The sequence below is a fragment of the Cynocephalus volans genome, chromosome 3, assembly GCF_027409185.1.
Source record: "Cynocephalus volans isolate mCynVol1 chromosome 3, mCynVol1.pri, whole genome shotgun sequence".
NCBI lineage: Eukaryota > Metazoa > Chordata > Mammalia > Dermoptera > Cynocephalidae > Cynocephalus > Cynocephalus volans.
Window position 1 is genome coordinate 92739075 of NC_084462.1, and position 19342 is coordinate 92758416.

Consider the following 19342-nt stretch of genomic DNA (forward strand, 5'->3'; position numbering starts at 1 on the left):
CCCTCCAATGGGCTCTGCTCAGGCTGCCCATAGGGAGAGGGTCCTGCGGAGAGGCATTTCACAAAGCAGGTTCAGGGAAGACCCAGCTGGCTGCCTTGAGTGGATGGGAATGGGTTCAAATGGAGACCAGGGGCATGGAAAGACCAGGGGGCAGGGGGAGGTCTCCAGCTTCCGAGGAGGAGAAGTAGGGCTGGGGGGGTTAAGAAGCAGAGGCAGAGCTGGCACGGACAGTGGAGAGGAGGGGAGCTGTCACCCTCTGAGTGCTGACTGAGTATGGGCTGGGCCTCTGCCCGCTGCATTCCAGCACCCCTGACTCACCTGCCAAGCCCAGAGAGGCGAGCAGGGGCCTGCCGCTAGGTCCAGGTTGGGGTGAAGGGCTTGGCATGGACGGAGCCTGAGGGCTTGGGCTGTGTTCCTTGCCAACCCAGCCCACCAGCCTTGCCTTGCCACATCCCCTTCTCTTCCTCTTGAGAGCTGAGCCAGTTTTACTTATGCCCCACCCTGCGCATACCCTCCCTCTCCCAGCCCAACACTGCTCCAAGTGCTGGCCTCCTCTGTAAAAGGGAGTGGATTTCTTTACCCACCTCCAACACTGCCTGGAGGGACTCCCAGAAGCAGATCTTCTGAGGAGCACCCCATAACTGGGGGAAGAAGCCTTTTTGTCCTTCAGGGTCTGGGATATCTAGACACCTGTCCACCCCACCCATCCCCGGGTTTCAGGCCACCTTGCCCATGTCCAGATCAGGGAGGTCAAGAATAGAGGCAGGAAAGAGAGGCCCAGGTGGACACCCTAATGGGCAAGAGGGGGCCATGGGCTGGTACAGACAGGGGGCACTCACCTTCTTACAGAACACTTGGCAGCTGACTGATGACTTGAAGACCAGGTCTTTGAGGATGGAGGCAAAAGGGGTGACCCCAATGCCCCCTCCCACCAGCACTGACACCTCAAACTTATGCCACTCCTGGTGGCCCTCTCCAAATGGTCCATCAAGATACAGCTGTAGGGAGAGGAGTGGGTTTGAATTAAGCTTAGCCACCACCATAGTTCTGAAGCCAGAAACTTTATGGAGTGAGGGGGAAGAGGGAGGTTGTGGCATTATCTGGAACAACCAGCCTCCAGATGGGGGAAGGAAGGAACACAGAGGGGGGTCTGGTGCCACAGGGCCAAGCCCTGCCAAGGGGGTGTGGCTGCATGTGGCTCATCTGGTCTGGGTCTGGGCACCTTTGGGTATCGAGCACAGCTGTCACCCGTTGGGGGTGAGTAGATCTCCCTGAGGCGAGTGGTCCAGGGCCCCACAGCCCGGATGTGCAGGCTGAGTGTGTCCTCATGGGGTGCAGAGGTCAGCGTGAAGGGGTGGTACTCGGTAGTCCCCAGAGCCAGGCAGGCGATCCGCACCCATTGTCCTGACTTGTACTCAAAGCCCTGGGGCCGCTGGAATTTCAGGTGGGTCACTCCTGGGGAGGGATGGTGGGCAGGAGGCTGCTGTCCTGAACTCAGCAACAATGTGGCCTCCAGAGAGGTCTCCCACCCACAGCCTCAGCTCTGCTTCTGGAATATGACAAGGGTGGCCTACCCCCATCCTAAGTGCACCCTGAGGAGAGGCTGGTGGGCAGCACTGGGGCTGGTAGGCAGCAATGCAAGAGGCAGCCTGGCCTGGGCTCCTCCACTCTGTGTTAAGAAAGGCTCAGGTGCCTTGGGAAAGAGCTCTTCTACTAGCTTCCTTACCCCTGCCACCCCAGGCCCCTGCCACCTCCACTGGACCAGGCCAAGGGACTATGTGGTCCAGGCTCTGCTCCTGCCCTGCCAATTCCCTCAATGTCATCAAGTGGGTCCCCTGACAGCCTCCAAGCTGGTACCTGAAGGCAGCAGCTCTGCCTTCACCACGCCGATCTCCACCTTCTTGCGGCTCAGGCTCACCAGCTTGTCCCCCCCATAGATAAGTGCCGGGACCAGGAAGAAGATGTGGAAACGGGGCAGCTGGATCAGAGCGAAGCTGCCATGAATGATGAGCTGGATAGAGCAAAGAGTACAGCTCAGACCCAGTGACACCCACAACAGGGCATGGGGCCAGCTCAGGCCTCAGACCCACATCCTTCCCCACAGTTATATCCACCCCCACCTCCCTATGTACCATGCTTCTTCCAGGTTCCAAACCCGAACCACTCCCAGCTCCATCCTCCAAATAATTCCATGACAAATGAGACTATTTTCCATCTCCCTTGACACCACCCTGGACTAAGCCACGTCGACTCTCACCTGGATTCATGTAGTAGCCTCCTAAATGGTCTTCCACCGGTCTTGCCCCACTGTAATCCAGTCTCTTAAGGCAGCCAGTGTGACTTTTAAAGTTCATTTTACCATGTCAACCCCAGCTTTAAAAGCTTTAGTGAACATCCCATTGCACTACAAGGTTTTGCAGTACTCGGACCTCTGCCTGCCAGCCATTTCCCCGTCCCCATTCCTCAAATGTGGCAAGTCCTTTCTGCTTCAGGACCTTTGCACCTGCTGTTCCCCCTGCTTGGAATGCAGACGGGTCCCTGGGGTCTTCCCATGGCTGGCTGCACTTCACTCTTCAGGTCTCTGAAGTGGCACATCCTCAGGCGTTCCCTTAGTCCTCTCTATCATGGCTCCCTGTCAACTCCCTTAGAGCACTTGTCATCATCCACAGTCGTTTTGTTTGTTCATTCATTGACATGTTTATTGTTGTTCTCCCCATTAGACTGAAGCGCTAGGTATTGTTGGCCACTATCCTCTCAGTTCCTCGCAGTTTCTGCCTGGCACTTGGGAAGCATTCCATAGCTGATGAAGAAAGGAGTTTCCCTGGTTTATCCTCTCCCTTTGGAGGCTGAGAACACCTAACTAGTCCCCTTTTTTCATGAAATCACTGATCGCCCAGCTCTGGTCCTTTCCCTAGTAAGTTTGTCTATCATGGCCAGACACTACTTGCCCCATTCTTCCTAATCACTTGTTCCTGAGTCTCGGTCAGTCTGGCTTTTGCCTCCACCTCTCCTTAGGACCTGCCCACTGTGGGCTCACCAGCCCCACGAATGGCCAAACCTCACCGTCTCCTTTCAGCCCATGTTTACTCCCACTCTTGGCAGCCTGTGGTACTAGTGACCACCCCTCCTGCCACTTCTGCAGCACTGCCCTACTGGTTCTCCCTCTTTGCCTCTTGGGCCACTCACTTTCCATCTCCTCCTCTGGCTCCATTCCTTCTGCCACCCACAGTCACCGGGTGTTGCCCAAGACTGGTTTCCTCACCCTCTGTTCTTCTCTTTCTATGCTCCACCATGTGGCATGGCCTCTCACCTGAGCCAGCCCCTCAGCTTCAGTGGAAGCTCCCACACATCCACCAGCATGTCCTGCCACCACCAAATGCCCTATGGCCATCCACAACCAGGCCTGTCTCCTCTGTCCCCTGAATATCCTATGACTATTCCCACCTCCACACCTGTGCTCATGCCCTTCCTTCTGCCTGGATTGCTCTTCGGCTTCTACTCTGCCCTGTCAAAGCTTAGCTCACCTCTCCTAAAGTCTTGGCCCAAGTCCCATCTTCTTCCCAGAGAAGTTTAGCAACTTTAGCCCAAATGAAAACTCCCTTCCAAACTTACTGTTTGGAACACTCCTCCCAGCAATTCATCATATATCGTGTGTTCATTTTTGTCATTTCATGCATGTGGCACTTATCTCTGCAGCAAATCCCAAGTTCCTAAGGGTAAGAGTTAGAGCCTCCCCCTCCTCTGCTGGGCCTCACACAGAGCTGGTACATAACAAACTCTCAGCAGATATTGTTAAAGTGAACTCTGGCCCCTCATTCAGAAACCCCTTCTCCCAGCTGAGTATTCCCAAATTCTTGAAACTTTCCCTAAGTATTAACTTGAACCTCTCTGGCTCTTCTCCAAACTGGCTCTGCCTTCCCCAAAGTTCCTCTTTCATTGTGGAGGCCACACCCACCCCAAAGGCTTTCTGATCATCCAACCAGGCTGAGCACAATGGCAGGTTGACCTCATACTACTCTATTTATAAACCCCATTTTGTGTTGGCTTTACTTTTAAGCCACAAAGCTGCTGCAGATTCCTGGTTGGGTGAGAGGCTGGGGTGGTGGGGGCAGCCAGCCAGCTCAGCTTCTGACATGCCAGCGCTGCCCTCTTCAGCCTGGATCAGGGCCTGGACATCCTTCCCCAGGATCTACTCTGCACTGAGATTCTTTACTTGTAACTTCTCTTTCTGACCAAAGTCAAGTGGCCATGCCTGGGATAAGTGGGAAAGAAGAGGGTGCTTTGGCCTTGATCTCCCCCAAGGTGAGATGCTCCCAAGCCACCAGGCTAGGACTGCCCAGCAGGGGTCCTGCACTTTCTGAGTCCCTGACTTTCCTGCTCTGAACCCAGTGATGCCCACAACCCAGAGATAAATCAGAAAGGGCTGTTGGTCTTAGAGAGCCAGGCTAGCCGCTCTTAAATTGGGTCTCCCACTTATTTCAAAGAAGCTGCTTTATCACTAGGAACAAGAGCACCATCTCCACCCCCAACAGAAGCAGTAGCCCGGGATGCTAGAGTTCCACCCATCATTAGGAAGATGGGGAAGGGAGGAACAAATTAGCCACAGCTTCCAAAGAAGGGAAAGATTTCTTCAGAAACAAACATCTGCAGTTCTAGGAAACATACTGAACAAAGGCTGGGTAGTCATCTACAGAACTATGAAGTGCTGAGTCACAGGAAGATGACAGCCATGCCATCAATAGGGGGGGACAGCTGGGGCCTTGGGACTTGTTTTAGCTTCTCAGCGAGGCCCTCAGGGTGCCCTCTGGGGAACTGCCTGTGTCTGTGAAGAAGGCAGGCAAGCAGAGCCACAACACAAAGACACAGGCCAGAGTCAGCTCCAGAACTAACCAGCTGAAGCAGATGATGACAAACCCAGGGGACAGTAAAGGGAACAGGAGAAGGGAGGGAATGTAAAGGAAGGGACGCAGGATCCCAGGTTAAGGAGAGGGAAAGGGGATGGGTGGAGTCTTAAAAATCCATTTTTTTTTTTTTTAAGATGACCGGTAAGGGGATCTTAACCCTTGACTTGGTGTTGTCAGCACCACACTCTCCCAAGTGAGCCACGGGCCGGCCCCTTAAAAATCCATTTTATCAGCAATCCAAATGAAGACATTTTTTTTTTGGTCTTTTTGTGACCGGTAAGGGGATCGCAACCCTTGGTGTGGTGTCGTCCGCACCGCGCTCAGCCAGTGAGTGCACCGGCCATTCCTATATAGGATCCGGACCCGCCGCGGAAGCGCAGCTGCACTCTCAAGCGCTGCACTCTCCCGAGTGCGCCACAGGGCCAGCCCCAAATGAAGACATTTTGAGCAAGCTCATTAACTTTACAGGCAGCTAGGTGGTATGACTTAATGCCCCCCAAAACAGGACCAGAAGAGAAATAGCAGAATCCATTCAAGACAAGTTTCTCTGAAAAGGGTAATTCTCCCTTGGGTGCAGACAGTCCACCCAGGAGCCAAAACCAGCCACCCAAAGTGGGAAAAGACTGGCTGGGCAGAAGCAATGTGGAGGTGTCTGCAGGGAATGCAGATCAGCCTGGCAGAGCTGCTACTGAACAGCCCACACCAGTGAGGCCATCTTCCAAGTGCTGTATATTGGGGTCAGCCTTCTGTAGAGACCCATACGTTAGGGCGATGGAGAAGAGAAGAGGATACTTGAAGTAACTAAGGGGATGGATAACTGATGTCCCAGCCCTCACTGCCTCCCTGGGAACGTCCTGCCCATACCCTGTTGGCCTGGGTCACTGCCAAAAGCCCTCACCAGGACATAGAGCAGGATGTAGAGGTGGTGGGTCAGCCAGAAGCCCCGGAAGCTGCGGCGGCGGAAGTGGTGGGAGGCGAAGACGTACATGATGGCCAGGACCAGGAGCAGCATGACCCCCGTGAGGCCTGCAAGGTGAACATGGGGATGGAGGACAGAGAAGCAGTACCTTGAAGAGGGGGGCTGTTCCGAAGCTTCTGGGGTCAGGTCTCCTCTCTCCTCCACTCCACTGCCCAGAGTGGAAAAGCCCCCACATCCTCTGCTCCTCTCCTCCCACACCATTGATCATAAGTACCTTTCATTTCAACAGACCCTATGCATCCTTTACAGCCCTTGTCACGTGGTCATTTTTTACTCCATGTCACTACTTGTTTTATGTCTGTCACTTTTCTAACTCTCAGGTTCACAAGAACAGGGACTAGGCTAGGCTAGTTCACACTGAATCCTAGTGCCCAGTGCAGGATCTGGAAAACTGTGGGCATTATATAAATGTGTGCTGAATGAATGGATGCCCAGGGCGTCTACTCTGGGCCCTCTGGGCCAGACACTGGAACTTGCAGGCCCTGCCTTCGTGGAGTCCACCTGGCTGCCACAGCACACAGCATGAGCACAGGCACCATTGGTGGGTGAGTAGGATCACACTGTCCCTGCTCATCACCAGAGCCCCCAGATCTAGCCTGGAATTGTGGGAAGCCCCTCCTCTCATGGAGAATCCCAGGCCAGGGGTACACAAGAGGATAATACTGGAGCCAGGGTGGAGTAGGGGGACAGAGAATGGTTTCTCAGGTGATCAAGGAGGAGAGAAGCAGAAATTAGGAAGATTAGAGCCCTGCGGTATGGAAAAGTAAAGGTTAAGAGGGGATCTAATCAAAGCCTGTAAAGTTCTGAGCGGAGAGGAGTGCATAAACACAGCCTTATCCACTAAATCCCAGTGTTCAGGAATTAACAAGTATCCTCTGAAGTTCAAAGCAGATCATTTTAGAATTACAAAAAAATTTAAAACCCATGCTGTGTTTCACAGAGAGGAGTGAGTATAGAAAATGTGTTACCCAAAGGAGGGCACAGACTGAAAATATAAATAGGTTCAAGAAGAGTTTGAACAGATTCATGGCTAATAGCTCTAAAATGGATGATTGTAGGGTGTTAAGAATATGCAACTTAATAGTCCTTACCAAGACATACTACAAGGGCTGGGGGACTTGTGTCTGGCGTGGCAAAGAACCTGGTCTCTTCCACATGCAGATGGGGTATAGCATTCCTTAAAGTCACTGTCATAGTAGGTGTGTGTGCTGGGGAAAGGTGGATCTACTTCCATTTCACTGAGAACTAGTTCAGAATACAGGAATGAACCCAGCTAAGCTCCTGAGAGGAGGACTGAAACACAGAGCCTCCCAAGTCTCCTACTGGCCTGGAGTGCCCTTGGGGCCAGAGGGCAGAGCCTGGCTCTCTGGAGTGAGTCTGGGCTGCCCTGTGACAAATGGAACACAGAGCTTGGAGCTCGGAGTCAGGCCCAAAAGTTCGTGAAACAGGGAAGGCTCTCACCTGGAACAGTCTGGAAGAACCACCAGTAATATTTTTTGGGAAATTCAGACCTGTGTGGAAGGAACAGCAAGGAAGGACCCTGAGCGAAGATCTCTGGGACTCCGAGAGGGGAAGCCACCAGCCAACCCAGCCACCAGTTTCCCCTTCTATTGACTTGGGTCTGGGGGCTCAGGCTGGTGATGGCCCCACAACCTGCAAGGTGACACTCTCTTCCAGGCCAAGAGAATTTGTTTCTTTCCTCCCACAAGGAATCCCCCCACCCCACCCCCACATGCACATACATACACACTCACACTCACCCATCGTCATGGAAGAGGCCAGGGAAGAGGCAGGAGAGGACGCTCAGGGGGCTGATGGAGAACAGGTACACATTCACCACATGGCCCACACTATGTAAGACTAAGGGAAACCAGACAGGGGGTGGGGGGATGTGAGCCTGAGAACAGCCCAGTGGGGTTGCTCGACCCATTCAGCCCAAGGTGGAGGACTCCTGGACAGACTTGGGGGCCTGAAGCAGCAGCCTGGCATGTGGACTTCTGACTTCTAATCGACCTGCTGGCCTCCCCCCCATCTCCTACACACACCATCCTTGAACACAACTGCATGAGTCTGAAATTATACCTTTAGAAGCTCGTTCCTTTGGTTTCTCTTACAGAGTTAGTTATGTTCCAAAACATAAAAACTGAGAGAGATAACACATTATGTGCACTCATTCTGGGGTGTTAGTAACTTGTCAGCTGGAGGCTGATGAGGTGCCCTCCAAAGTGTGAGCAGAGGCACTGGTGCGCCCGTGTGAGGCTCCTGGGCTTTACTTCACCATGGCTGGAGCCAACTCCATCCCCACGGAGAAGGACACGCAAGACTTACATTAAAGTTAAGTGCAGGTAGAGAGGAGGAGGGCTCAGAGGAGGGGAGCAGCAGGGGGCGGGAGGACATGGAGAGAATCCCCGGAATACCCAGGCCCTGCCTGTGAGGACGATGGCCGTGGAAGCAATGAGGCGGTGGAAGTCCACGGCGGCATCGAAGGGCACGTAGCGGTTGAGGAAGGTCTCTCGCAGGAAGGTGATGAGGTTGCGGCACATGGTGAGCAGGAGGTAGGAGTACATGAAGGAGATGCTGGCCGCTGTGCCCCGCGACAGGATGATGCCCACGCGGGTGGTGTCCGTGATGCCCACGTGGTGTGCGGCAAAGGCATAGTCTGCGGAGGCGGCCCAGGCAGCGCCGAGCAGAGAGCTGGTCAGGGATGTCCTCAGGGGCAGGGCCGCTGACACTCACGCCAGGCCTCCCGCTCAGTCTTTGCTCAAACCGGCCCCGCTCGCCCTGTGGCGACACCCACGGTAGGCCCCGCCCCCGGGGCTGTCACTCACAGTAAGCCCTCTCCAGGAACAGCCCCCCGGCGGTGGCGTAGAACACGGCCACGCAGCCGATATGGCGCCGGTGGTTCTCGACGAAGCGCTTGAACTGCTGCACCGTCTGGTGGAGACGGCCGCGTTGAAACTTCTCCCGGTGCGCCTCGGTGAACAGCAAGGGCTGGAAAGACGTTACCCTGCGACACAGGAAGCCTTAGCCCTCGGCCCCCATCAGACCCAACGGGGGGGGGGGGGAGCCCCGCCTGCTTCTCGGAGGGGAGCCGCTGAGCGGCGAGGGAAGGGCACCGAAGTGACTCACGCCGAAGCGGGGTTCAGACCCCAGAGACTATACCGCACTCCATAAACGAGCTGTCGGTGGAGGGACGGCCTCCCTCCCGAGTGGGCCCTCCATCCCAGGGGTACAGTGTCCATTCACACGCAGGCAGCCGCCTCCCCTCCTCGTCTCTGTAGCTGCCAGGTCCCACCCAGCGCCTGTGGTCAGCCTTTACTGGAGGCCCAAAGGACACCTTCATGAAGGCTTCTCTGACCTCCCAGGCAGAGGTGAGAGCTTCCTCGAGCTCGTCGCTCTTGCCACTATTATAACATTCATCAGTGGGACAATTATCAGTGTGCCTGACTCTCTCATCAGACTGTGACGTTCTAGGTGGGGACTTTTCATCTTGCCTGCACCCCCAGTACTTGGCACAGTGCCCGGCACCAAGTAATGGAGGTGTGTATGCTGAAGGGAGGAAGGAACCGCCTGGGCTTAAGGGGAAGAGCAGGCGTACTTCTTGCCAAACCTCCGTCGAATCTCCTGGGGAGGGTCTGTGTCCATAGGGCACTGCAGTCTCCGTGGTGTCAACTCGGTCTTGACATCACTGCGGGAAGAGCGGGTACTCATTCTGGGAGAGGGACTAGGACAAGAACGGTGAGAAATAGGACCTTGGCCAACCTCAGCCACTTGGTCCTCTGCTGCCCCTGGTCTGCCTCCAAACCCACTCCATCAAGAAAGGATCAGAGCTCTCAGCGTGGCAACAGCATGATTCGCACCGAGACCCAGCAAGTGAGTCAGATCCTCGGTCCCAGCCCAGACCACCACATATGCCTGTGCCCTTCACAAGGGCATTGGGCCCAAGCAGTAATCGAGCACTGCAATCCAGCAGGCTCTCTGCTTGCCCTGGTGCAGAGCTGTGTCCATCTGGAGTAAGTGGTGCCTTTTTCTCATTTGTATGAAGGCACTACATGGCTAGTGGTGACCCTGATTCCAGCCATTCTGGGGAGAGAAATGGCAACTCCTCTACCCCTCCCTCCAGCATTCCCAAATAGGGGCTCACCAGAGCTTCTCCTGGCTGATGTAGGAGGCTCGCCGGCAGAGGTCCTTGATGACTTCAGGCACCTCCACCCCTGCAATGCAGAGCCCGGCTAGGGAGCTGCTCAGGGCCCAGAACCCAGAATGCACAGCACCCCTGCCTTCCTATGTTCAGACATTGCACAGGGTCTTTCCCTGTCCAGTGGAGGCCCTACCTTGGGTGTCCCAGCCTCAGCCCTTTTCCCCAGTGGGAGATGGACCCAGCCATAGGTGGGCAGGGAGAAAGCCTAAGACATAGCTGGCCAGGCAGGCTTCCCCGAGAATGTGTCCATCTTCAGTTCCATTCCTGGGGACTGGTATCAGGTCTATGTGGGTAGAGTTCAGGAACGGTATATAAACTGCCTGCTAAGCCTATTCTGCCATACACACACACACACACACACACCTAATTAAGGTTCTCCAGCTTAAAACCTTCCAAAAGTTAAATGTAGAATCTAGGTGGTAGGTACATGGGTGATGACTCTAAAATCCTTCCTACTTTCCTGTTTGAAAATGTTCATAATAAAATATTGCAGAGAAAACCCTCCCAGGAGCCACCCCATTGTTACTGTCTGGGCTGAGCACTGAGGGTGGGGCAGGACTGAGCTGCAAATCCAGGAGCCTGAGAATCTCCAGGTTACTTCCAAGTGCTGAACCAATCCTAAAGATGATCCTGGTCTATACCCAAGGCCAAAAGCAAGTGAGCTGAACTAAATGAAATCAGTGTTTAAAACAAAGTATAGACGTCTATACTCTCAAATGGTTCAGTGAACAGTGGCAAAACAGTAATAAATGACACATCTAGATGAAAGAGATGTTTCTTTGTTCTAATCTTGTTTCTTTTGTGGAGGTTTAAAATCTTTCAAAATAAAATCTGGAGGAAATAATAAAGCACAACAACAATTAAAAGCAAAACAAAACGATACTCATTGATAACCTCCTATTTAATCCATAAGCCCTGGTCCTACCCTTCATCCAGAACTGACTGTCCCTGGGATTCTGTGGCCTGGGCTCACTCCCAGGTACCTCCCTTGCCCCTGCCCTCCAGCTCAGGGGCCTGCTGCCCTGATTGCCTGGGAAAGGTAAAAAGGTACAGAATCAGGAGTAATGGGTTTCCTCTCTACCAACTCTCCTTACCCCGAGGGCCGGCAGAAGCTGGGACCAGAGGCTTATCTGCGTCTTGTCTAATTTGGCTTCTCTCCCATCAAGGCTGCTTAGCCCCCACTTCTCATAATCCTGGGATGGGCTAGGTTGGGTCTCAACATGCCACAGCGAAAATCCCAAGCTAAGCCACCATAACAACTCAGAGCAGGCCACAGACAGACCCCCCTGTCTGCTCCCTGCCCCTCCCCACTCTGAATCTACCCCCTACCCAGTGAGTCAGACATGGGTGGGGCAGAAAGTAGGGGGAAGGCCAACAGAAATGGGCTTTCATGCATTCAGCAAACACTGAGCAGGAGATAGAGTAGCAAAAAACCCCAAGAGACACCACCCTATCTCTGTAACCAGACACCCCAGTTAAGAGGGGTATGGCTTGGGCAGGGCTGTAACAAGGGGACACTGTCTCCCCACCTCCTGTCCTAGGCACCAGGCATAGGGGGCTTTGGCACAGAGCCAGGGGAAGCAGAGTTCTAGCCACCATTCCCCACCCCATCCTGGTCCTACCCACCCCATCAGCAGAACTGCATTATGATTTTGGTGGGACTAGGCACATTTGCCTTCTTGGGCCCCTTCCTCCATAAAAATAAAAAAATAAATTAAAAATTATATTTTACAATTGCATTGATGTAAAGAAGAATATAGTCCAAGCTGGATAACTTACTACATATTCATTATTATTACATTCATTTTTTCTTCTGATTTTAAAAGAAATTAAAGCATTTCTGTAGGCTTCTAAAAGTATGTGGGCATTGTGCCTACTGTGCCTAATAGACAAGTCAGCCCTGCCTGCCCCACTGCCGCACCTTTGACGCAGAGCTGTGTGAAGCGGAGTTCACTGTCGTGGTCCCGCAGCATGAAGTGGAAGTCCTCCCACGTCAGCTCCTCCTTGTCCTGGAAGCCCGACTCCCGGAACATGGACTCCACCACCTCGGCCAGCTGGGCCTTGGTCAGGCAGTTGTTAGAGATCTCAATGAAGGACCTGGGATTGGGGGAGAGGCTCCATCAGGCCCAGACACAAGGGCCCACTGACAATCCCACCAGGCCTTCGTCGCCACATGAAAGGGCACTGACTGGCCAATTCCCAAGCCCCCTACCGATTGTAACAAGATCTGGTCACACGGGTAAGGAGGAGGCCCTGCTACCTTTCACCCTCGGTCTCTCCCCTGGCAGGCCCTTCCCTGGCCCACTCTCCTGGCTGTCTCAGAGGACCAACCTCAGCATCCTGATGAACTCCTCCTTGGAAATGAGACCATTCCCATCAAAGTCATACATACGGAACATAAGGCGAGACTTCTCCTCTGAGGAGCCTAGAAGAAGGAAGACCCCATGAGAAGAACCCCAACCCGCCTGCCTGAACCCCCAGGCTGGCCAGAGGGGCCTCACACCAGTATGATGACCCACTGCTGGACACAGCAAGGGGTCGCTCTGCTTCCTGCCCCTACCTGGGCACTCCCACACATCTGCCAAGGCTGGAGACCTGGCTTCAGAGCTTCCCCACTCCAACAAGTCAGCCACACTCCAGCTCAGGCCCCAGCCCCTATCTAGGCTCTCCCATGTGGATGATCATTCCCTCCTCCCACCTTTCATGAAGACCACCAGGATGTCCAAGAACTCCCGGAAGGACAGGTAGCCATTGCCGTCCTTGTCAGCCAGAGAAAACATGGACTCCACAAACATGTCCTGTGGCTTGAGGCCCAGGGACTCAGCAAACTCAGCCCTGCTCAGCTCACATGTCAGGGCCTCCCGCACCTTCTGGGATGAGTCCAGGGGCAGAGTCCCTGCATCTGCCTGGTTGATGTCCAGCACCTGTACTCCGGTAGAAGCAGAAGGAGCGAGAGGAGGAGACAGTCTTTGTTGATTTGAAAGCCCATTGAGCCTTGTAGGAGCCACCTTTTCAGGTGGCTTCCCAGCACTCCCTCCCCTAAGCACTTCCCCACCAGCTCTGTGGTTGGTCTATGGGGCCATATTTGTTCTACAGAGCCCTGGCCCTCTGCCTTAGCTGATTGGACCAAGAATAATACTTGACCCAAGCTGGGGATCTGGAATTGCAACTAAGAGGTCCCAGGTCTGTCTTGACCTAAGCACAAGAAGACTCAGAGTTGTGGACCCCTCTCTTCCTCCAAGTGCTTAGCGACACAGAGACAGAATAGAGCAGAGGCACAGAGAAAACAGAAGCAGTCTAAGAGAGGAGTGGTCTTGTCTGCTGATGGTTTTCCCTTTCTTGGTCCCTTCCAGGCTAGGTTGAAGTCCTCTCTTTGGAATTCCTGAGACACTCCTGTATCCTCAGAGTCAACTGACCCTCTATCAATGCTAGCTTAAGTGGGTTTCTCTCATTTACACCTAAAAGAGTTTTAACTAAGACAAGACTTCCACTGGGTTGAGGAAAAGTTGGGTTTGGGAAAGGGGAATTCTCATTACATGCTATCTCCAGCCCACCCAGGGGCTGCCCAGCATAACAGAAAGCAGACAGCAGGCAGGCCACAGGCCATGGTACCTGTCTGTCCTGTCTGTCAACTGGGGGTGCCTAGTCCAAGCCTGGATATGGTTTCATGAGGTAAACCTCACAGCTTCAAACAAGGTGCTTTGGTGGAAAGAGCCTGGGGCTGCAGGCCAGAGACCTGGGTTCATGTCCCAACTCTGCCACCTGCTTGCTGCATGACCTCAAGCACTCTCTTCAGTTGTCTGGGATTCATTTCCTCACCTGCCCTACTTTTCTCACAAGGTTATTGTGAGAATCAACAAGAGAGGTTGTGTGGAAAACGTTTTGAAAGCTGAAAGCACTGTGCAGATATAAGGGACTGGTAGCCACCCCCAGAGTATAGCAGCCTGTTCTGTCTCTCAGCACAGGGAGTACCCATAGCCCTGATGGATCCTGAACTGAAAAGAGGTGCCCAGGTGCTGTCCAGGACCTGGCAAGGAGTAACCCCAGCTGAGGATTCCTCTGTTCTTGTGCATACTCAAGTTCAATTTGTCTGGGGACTAAATGACCTTAAGTCATGTGCCTGGCACAGAGTAAATGCCCACTGAATGGTAGCTTCCCTGTGAATCCTCTCCCCAGCCAGCCAACTATGCTCCTTCTCCTGAGACTTAACTTCTTGCCCTTCCATGGAGCATCTCTGCTCAGTCCTTCCCGCTCCTTTCTTCTGAGCCAAAACTTTCCTAACCTTGAGTCCTTGCCAAATCTCACCTCCATCCTGACTTTATACATGCTGAGGCTATCTTTTCTAAACTTCTAGACCATTTATTTCCTGGACCACTTCTGCAGCCCTCATTCTCTGCCAGTTATCTCCCTTTCTGTGCATGTCCCATCTTCCCAGTGGAACAATAAACCTCTTCAGTGGTGGAACCATGCTGTATTTCTTTTATCTACAACATTTCTCCACTCCACTGCTCTGCTCCCAGGCTGCCTTTATTTTTGTGCCAGCTGTGGACTCAATTCCTTGTATTTTACTTCCTATCTTGTTTCCCCGCATCCTCCCAATAGCTCTCAGAAGTCTGCAAGGTGGACATTAATGCCCCATGGAGTCCTCTAGCAGCTGCACTCCCCCAAGGAAGGGTGAACAATGGCTCTCACTGCTCCTGCAACAGCCTGTCTCGCCTTTGGTTTCTGCAGCCTTTTGGGCAGGTTGAGATGAGGGAGGGCAGAAAGCCTGGGCAGCCCTGAGGGGAGAGATAAGTGACACATGCAGATAAACCCATTCTTAGGCATCGCCTCCCTGGAGTCTCACAGGTGGAGAGGGAGGGATTCAGAAGGAGCAGGGGCATCTCCTTACAGAAAAGTCAAGTGACTTGCCCAAAATCGCAGTAGAGCTGATTATTAGCTGAGAACTCAGGGCTTCTGTCTTCCCCTAGAGTCACCCCATGGCCTCACAAGGTAAGGATACCACCAGAGGCAGACACACAAGGGCAGATCTGATCCCATGTACACACCTGGGAGAAAAGGTGCCTGAAAAAGGTCTCCAGGAGGTGGCTCCGCTGCTCCCGTGTCACAGCTGCCCTCATCAGCTCCTGCTCCCGCAGCTCCCACTCCTGGAAGCTCAGCCCACTCTCCTTCAGAGCTCCCCGAAGCTTTTCCACCAGCACCTGCCGCTCTTCCTCCAGGTTAAATATTAGCACCTATGGGCTCAGAAGGAGCAAGAGCAACCATTTGTCGAGGCCTCTTGAGGCTAGGCACGTTCCACAGATTATGTCAAAGGGACTACTAGAGTGGCCTTGCAGAAGAGATACTGTATCTCTTTTTACAGGAGAGGAAATGGGCTCAGTGGGGTTAACTGGCTTGCTTGTAGGTGCAGAGTTAGCGTTCAAAACTGTTCTTCCTTGATTCCATACCGGAAAAGGGAGGGAAAGGCAGGGAGGCCAGAGGATGGAGGGGACCATGAGCCAGGCAGAGTCAGAGCCCGAGATCAGCCTCTGATTTGGCTCTCCTCCAAATTCTCTAAAACCTTACTAGATCCTGAAACAAGGGGACAGGGAAGAGGGCTTAGCTTCTTCCAAGTACTCCCAGTTAGGACCTGCCAGGGCATCCTTAGAAAAGGAGGCAAGTTGTGTCTGCAAGAGTAAGAAGGAACTGTGGAATCATGTTATCCCACAGGTCTAGAGTAAGACAAGCGCATTCATGTTTATCTCTCTAGCAGGTACTACAGTCAGGGACTAGAAGTCAGAAACCCTGCCTCCACCTGGCTGCCTCCCTGGCCGTGGCTGTGGACAAGGAGCCAGGGGCCAGCTGGGCCATACCAGGTCATACTCCTTGGGGATCTTGAGCAGTAGAGTGTGGCGTCCATGGTTGTTGGACAGGATGAGGTTGACCTGCTGCGTAGGCCGCAGCTGGATAGTGCGGAGCACAGTGAGCCTGCCATCCACTACACGGATCTGCCCGGGCTGCAGGTGCACTAGCACAGGCCGGCAGGGCTCCTTGTGACCCTGCCATTCCAGAGCTGGGGAGAGAAGGATGGGGCTGGGTCAGCTGGGGCCCACCCAAGGCACATTGGGAAGAAGAGGGGCAGCTCAGGGCTGGAGTCAGATCAAGACCTCCACAGTGCTTTGTCCCCTTCTTGGGTACTGAGGATCATCCCTTCCTCTACAGTCCTGTTATGCCTAAAGTTCAGGAGAAGAACAGTCACTACCATTTCCTGAATATTCACTACGTGCTCAACACTATACCACACTTTGCATGAACTATTTCACTTAATCCTAAACCTATGAGGTAAGTGTGTTATCATTTCTATTTTACAGATGAGAAAAAAAATAGGTTTAGAAAGATTTTAAAAATCTGTGTAAGGCCCAATAGCCCATGGTGGTGGAACCAAGATTTCAATCCCAATCTGACTCAGGATCTTCATTAATCACTTCTCTGTTGCCTGGAATTCCAGTGTAAGACACCACAAAGCAGCACTTCTTGGGGATTTACAAGTCATAGTAACCCTGTGAAATCTAGGCAGGGTCCTATGCCTTCTCCACATGAACTTACCATATTCCCTTTATTTGGGACCACTGAGAGGAACAATGGAGGTTGAAGGACTCCAGGCCAAATTTCTAGCTAATGTCACAATGTCATTCTCCATCTGCCCTGGCCTTGCCTATAGCCCTAGAAAAGGGTTGGCTTTTCCTTAGGTTTCTGGGATAGAGATGGGGAGCTGTAATCGTGAGCCATGTACTCCTCACCACCACCCTGGCCAGCCCCAGGCCTACCTTCCACACCCCCCACAAGCTTTTCAGACATGATGCTCTGGCGGTCCTGGCCTTGGAGCCTCTTGAAATTCCTCATCCGGAGCCTGGCAACAATCCAGGCGCTGAGCAGGCTCACTGGGAGGGCAGAGGCAGCAGGATGTTCAGGGGAAGGTGGGGGTTAGAGAAGATGGAAGCAGCTCCTTTCCTTGGCAGGATTCCCTGCTTTCCCTGCCTCCTTAGTCTGCCTGCTCAATCATTTGAAATTGTAAAGGTCCGTGGGGGGAGCTGCTTTGCATCCCATGGGGAGTTTCGGGTAGCATCTCAAATGCCTGCCCTGCTTCCACTGCTTCCACCACTCAGGTCCCTTCCCACCCAGAGACTAAGTCCAGAGTCCTTGTGCCAGAGACTGGTTGACCTGCAATCAGCCTTGTCAAAGACTAAGTCCCAAGCCCTTGCCCCAACAACTACATCTGCCCCAGCCCTGGTTCTCAAGTAGGAATTTGCCTCTGACAGTCCTCCAGGCCCTGGCTCCTGGAAAATGCTGTGAATTGTGGGCTCCCATGGCTCCTGACCAAGTTGAGCTCCAGGGGGCAGAGGGAAAAGATGGCATCTTAGGAGAACAGGGAGGAATTTCTCCCTGGAACTGACTTATCTGCAGGTCAGACCCTTCTAGTGTCCCCTCGTCCAGTAATGTTTCCTTCACCTGCCCAGAGGGACAGTACTATGCATGGTTTGTTGTCATAAATGGAACCCCCCCAACCCCACCCCCTAGCTTGTACCTCTCACCCAGCACCACCCTGCCCGCCACTTTTACCCAGCGGGAAGCAGCAGAGGGTCCCGATGGTGACCCCAAAGCCAAATCCACTGCCCTCAAAATAATCCCGAATGATGGGGGGAGCACAGGCTGGCAGGCCTTCAGTGCTGAGCTGTCTTGGCTGCGGGCAGGGGTCTCCTGGGAAGGCAGAGGAAGCCAGAGTCCTGAGTTCTGGGCCACAGGTTCTGGCACAGGGTCTCTGAGGAGATTTGGGTGACAGAAAGGGGATGGAGGTGCTCTGGGTAGCAGAGGGGAAGAGGCTGCCTTGGGTAATATGTGAGATCAAAAACGAGCCTCGACCTCTGTCTCAGCCTCACACACACGCACATGCACACGCACACGCACACGCGCACACACACACACACACGCACACAGAGCTTCCCTCATCTCTGCTATGGGGTGGGATGGGATAGCCTCACTGGACCCAGCCCTCCTAATGTTACACCCAGCCCCAGTCCCATCCCAGCCACATGTAAGCTTCCTCACCAGGTCTCTCTGAGTCTTGGTCCTGCCCTCACTCGGGCACCTCTGGGAGCTGTGCAGAGGGGAACCTACACAACTGTATGTGGCAGCCCTGGTGCCCACAACCACAGTTCTCAATGGCAGAACCATAGCCCACTCCCACTTGGAGGCTGCTGTCCAGCCCCACACAGCCAGGCCTACAGTTGAAGAGGGCCAGACTCCAGGCCCAGTTCCCTTCAGCTACCCCTTGGTCACTCACCTGAAAGCCAGTAAAAGACATTGGGCTGTAGGGCACTGGGGTCCACATTGGTGACAGCCACTAGCACATCCCACAGGGAAGTGTTTCTGACCTCTGCAATCTCTTCCTCAGAGAACAGCCTAGGGGAGGGAGAAGGGGGGAGCTGTTGTTGTGGGAGAAAGATGCAGGCCCCCAGACCCAGGGACCCAGATGAGGAAAGAAACCCAGAGGGGTTGGGAAGGGAGCGGTGGGCAGGCTGGGAATCAAGGGCCATGGGGGATGTCTAAGGCCAGGCAGAGTGTCTGAGGCCCAGGCCGAGGTAGAATCTGAGCTGGCAGCCCAGGCAGGCTTTACCCATTCCTGGTATTCTCAAACCAGTAGCGGTCACCATCCCGCAGCCTCAAAAACTGGTCAAGGACAATGGTGCTGACCAGGGGACCGGGATCTCCATGGCTCTCCAGGAGCCCCCCTGGGAGCAGCTCCAACCGAGACAAGTCATGGTGGTACAGGGCAGCTGTGGCCTCCAGCACCTGGAACCAAGAAGGGTCAGGAGTGAGTGAGAGGACCCATCCTCAAGCAAAGAGATGGTTCCCAGGGATTAGCCCCAGGGATAATAATAATAAATGACAGCAACAACACTCACTCCTATATAGTGTTTATTGTGCCCCAGGCACTGCTCTGAGTGTTTTATATAGGTTAACGCATTTACGGGAACCCTCTCACAGATTCAGCTGCTTACTTTATAATGTTGGAATAAAACAGTCAAACAATCCCCTGCATAACTTGTTCTTGAAAAGGTATGAAAGTTGAAGAGGGAAACCAGAATGTGCAAAAGTTGAATGGTAGAATGATGTGTTATAAAAGGTTTCCATTCTCTAGAGCTAAAAAAAGTTTTAAAAAAATCAAATGCCTGACAGTCTTCAACAATATGTCACCAGCGTTTTCTACCTGACCTATAT

The 19342-nt window shown here is 53.4% G+C and overlaps 1 protein-coding gene across 1 annotated transcript in view; it reads right to left on the bottom strand.

Moving 5' to 3' along the window:
• Window positions 1–19342, bottom strand: part of DUOX1 (dual oxidase 1) — a 28903-nt gene that overhangs the window by 1542 nt on the left and 8019 nt on the right. Inside the window, exons 12-30 of the mRNA XM_063089287.1 lie at window positions 18738–18913; window positions 18405–18523; window positions 17684–17821; window positions 16891–17004; window positions 15937–16136; window positions 15133–15318; window positions 12783–13008; window positions 12416–12509; window positions 12006–12181; window positions 10028–10097; window positions 9482–9607; window positions 8712–8890; window positions 8312–8542; window positions 7644–7743; window positions 7345–7394; window positions 5803–5930; window positions 1858–2011; window positions 1223–1455; window positions 840–998 (exon numbers count right to left, since the gene is read on the bottom strand). Of these exons, the coding sequence (XP_062945357.1) occupies window positions 840–998; window positions 1223–1455; window positions 1858–2011; window positions 5803–5930; window positions 7345–7394; window positions 7644–7743; window positions 8312–8542; window positions 8712–8890; window positions 9482–9607; window positions 10028–10097; window positions 12006–12181; window positions 12416–12509; window positions 12783–13008; window positions 15133–15318; window positions 15937–16136; window positions 16891–17004; window positions 17684–17821; window positions 18405–18523; window positions 18738–18913 (2859 nt within the window). The remainder of the gene's footprint in view (window positions 1–839; window positions 999–1222; window positions 1456–1857; window positions 2012–5802; window positions 5931–7344; window positions 7395–7643; window positions 7744–8311; window positions 8543–8711; window positions 8891–9481; window positions 9608–10027; window positions 10098–12005; window positions 12182–12415; window positions 12510–12782; window positions 13009–15132; window positions 15319–15936; window positions 16137–16890; window positions 17005–17683; window positions 17822–18404; window positions 18524–18737; window positions 18914–19342) is intronic.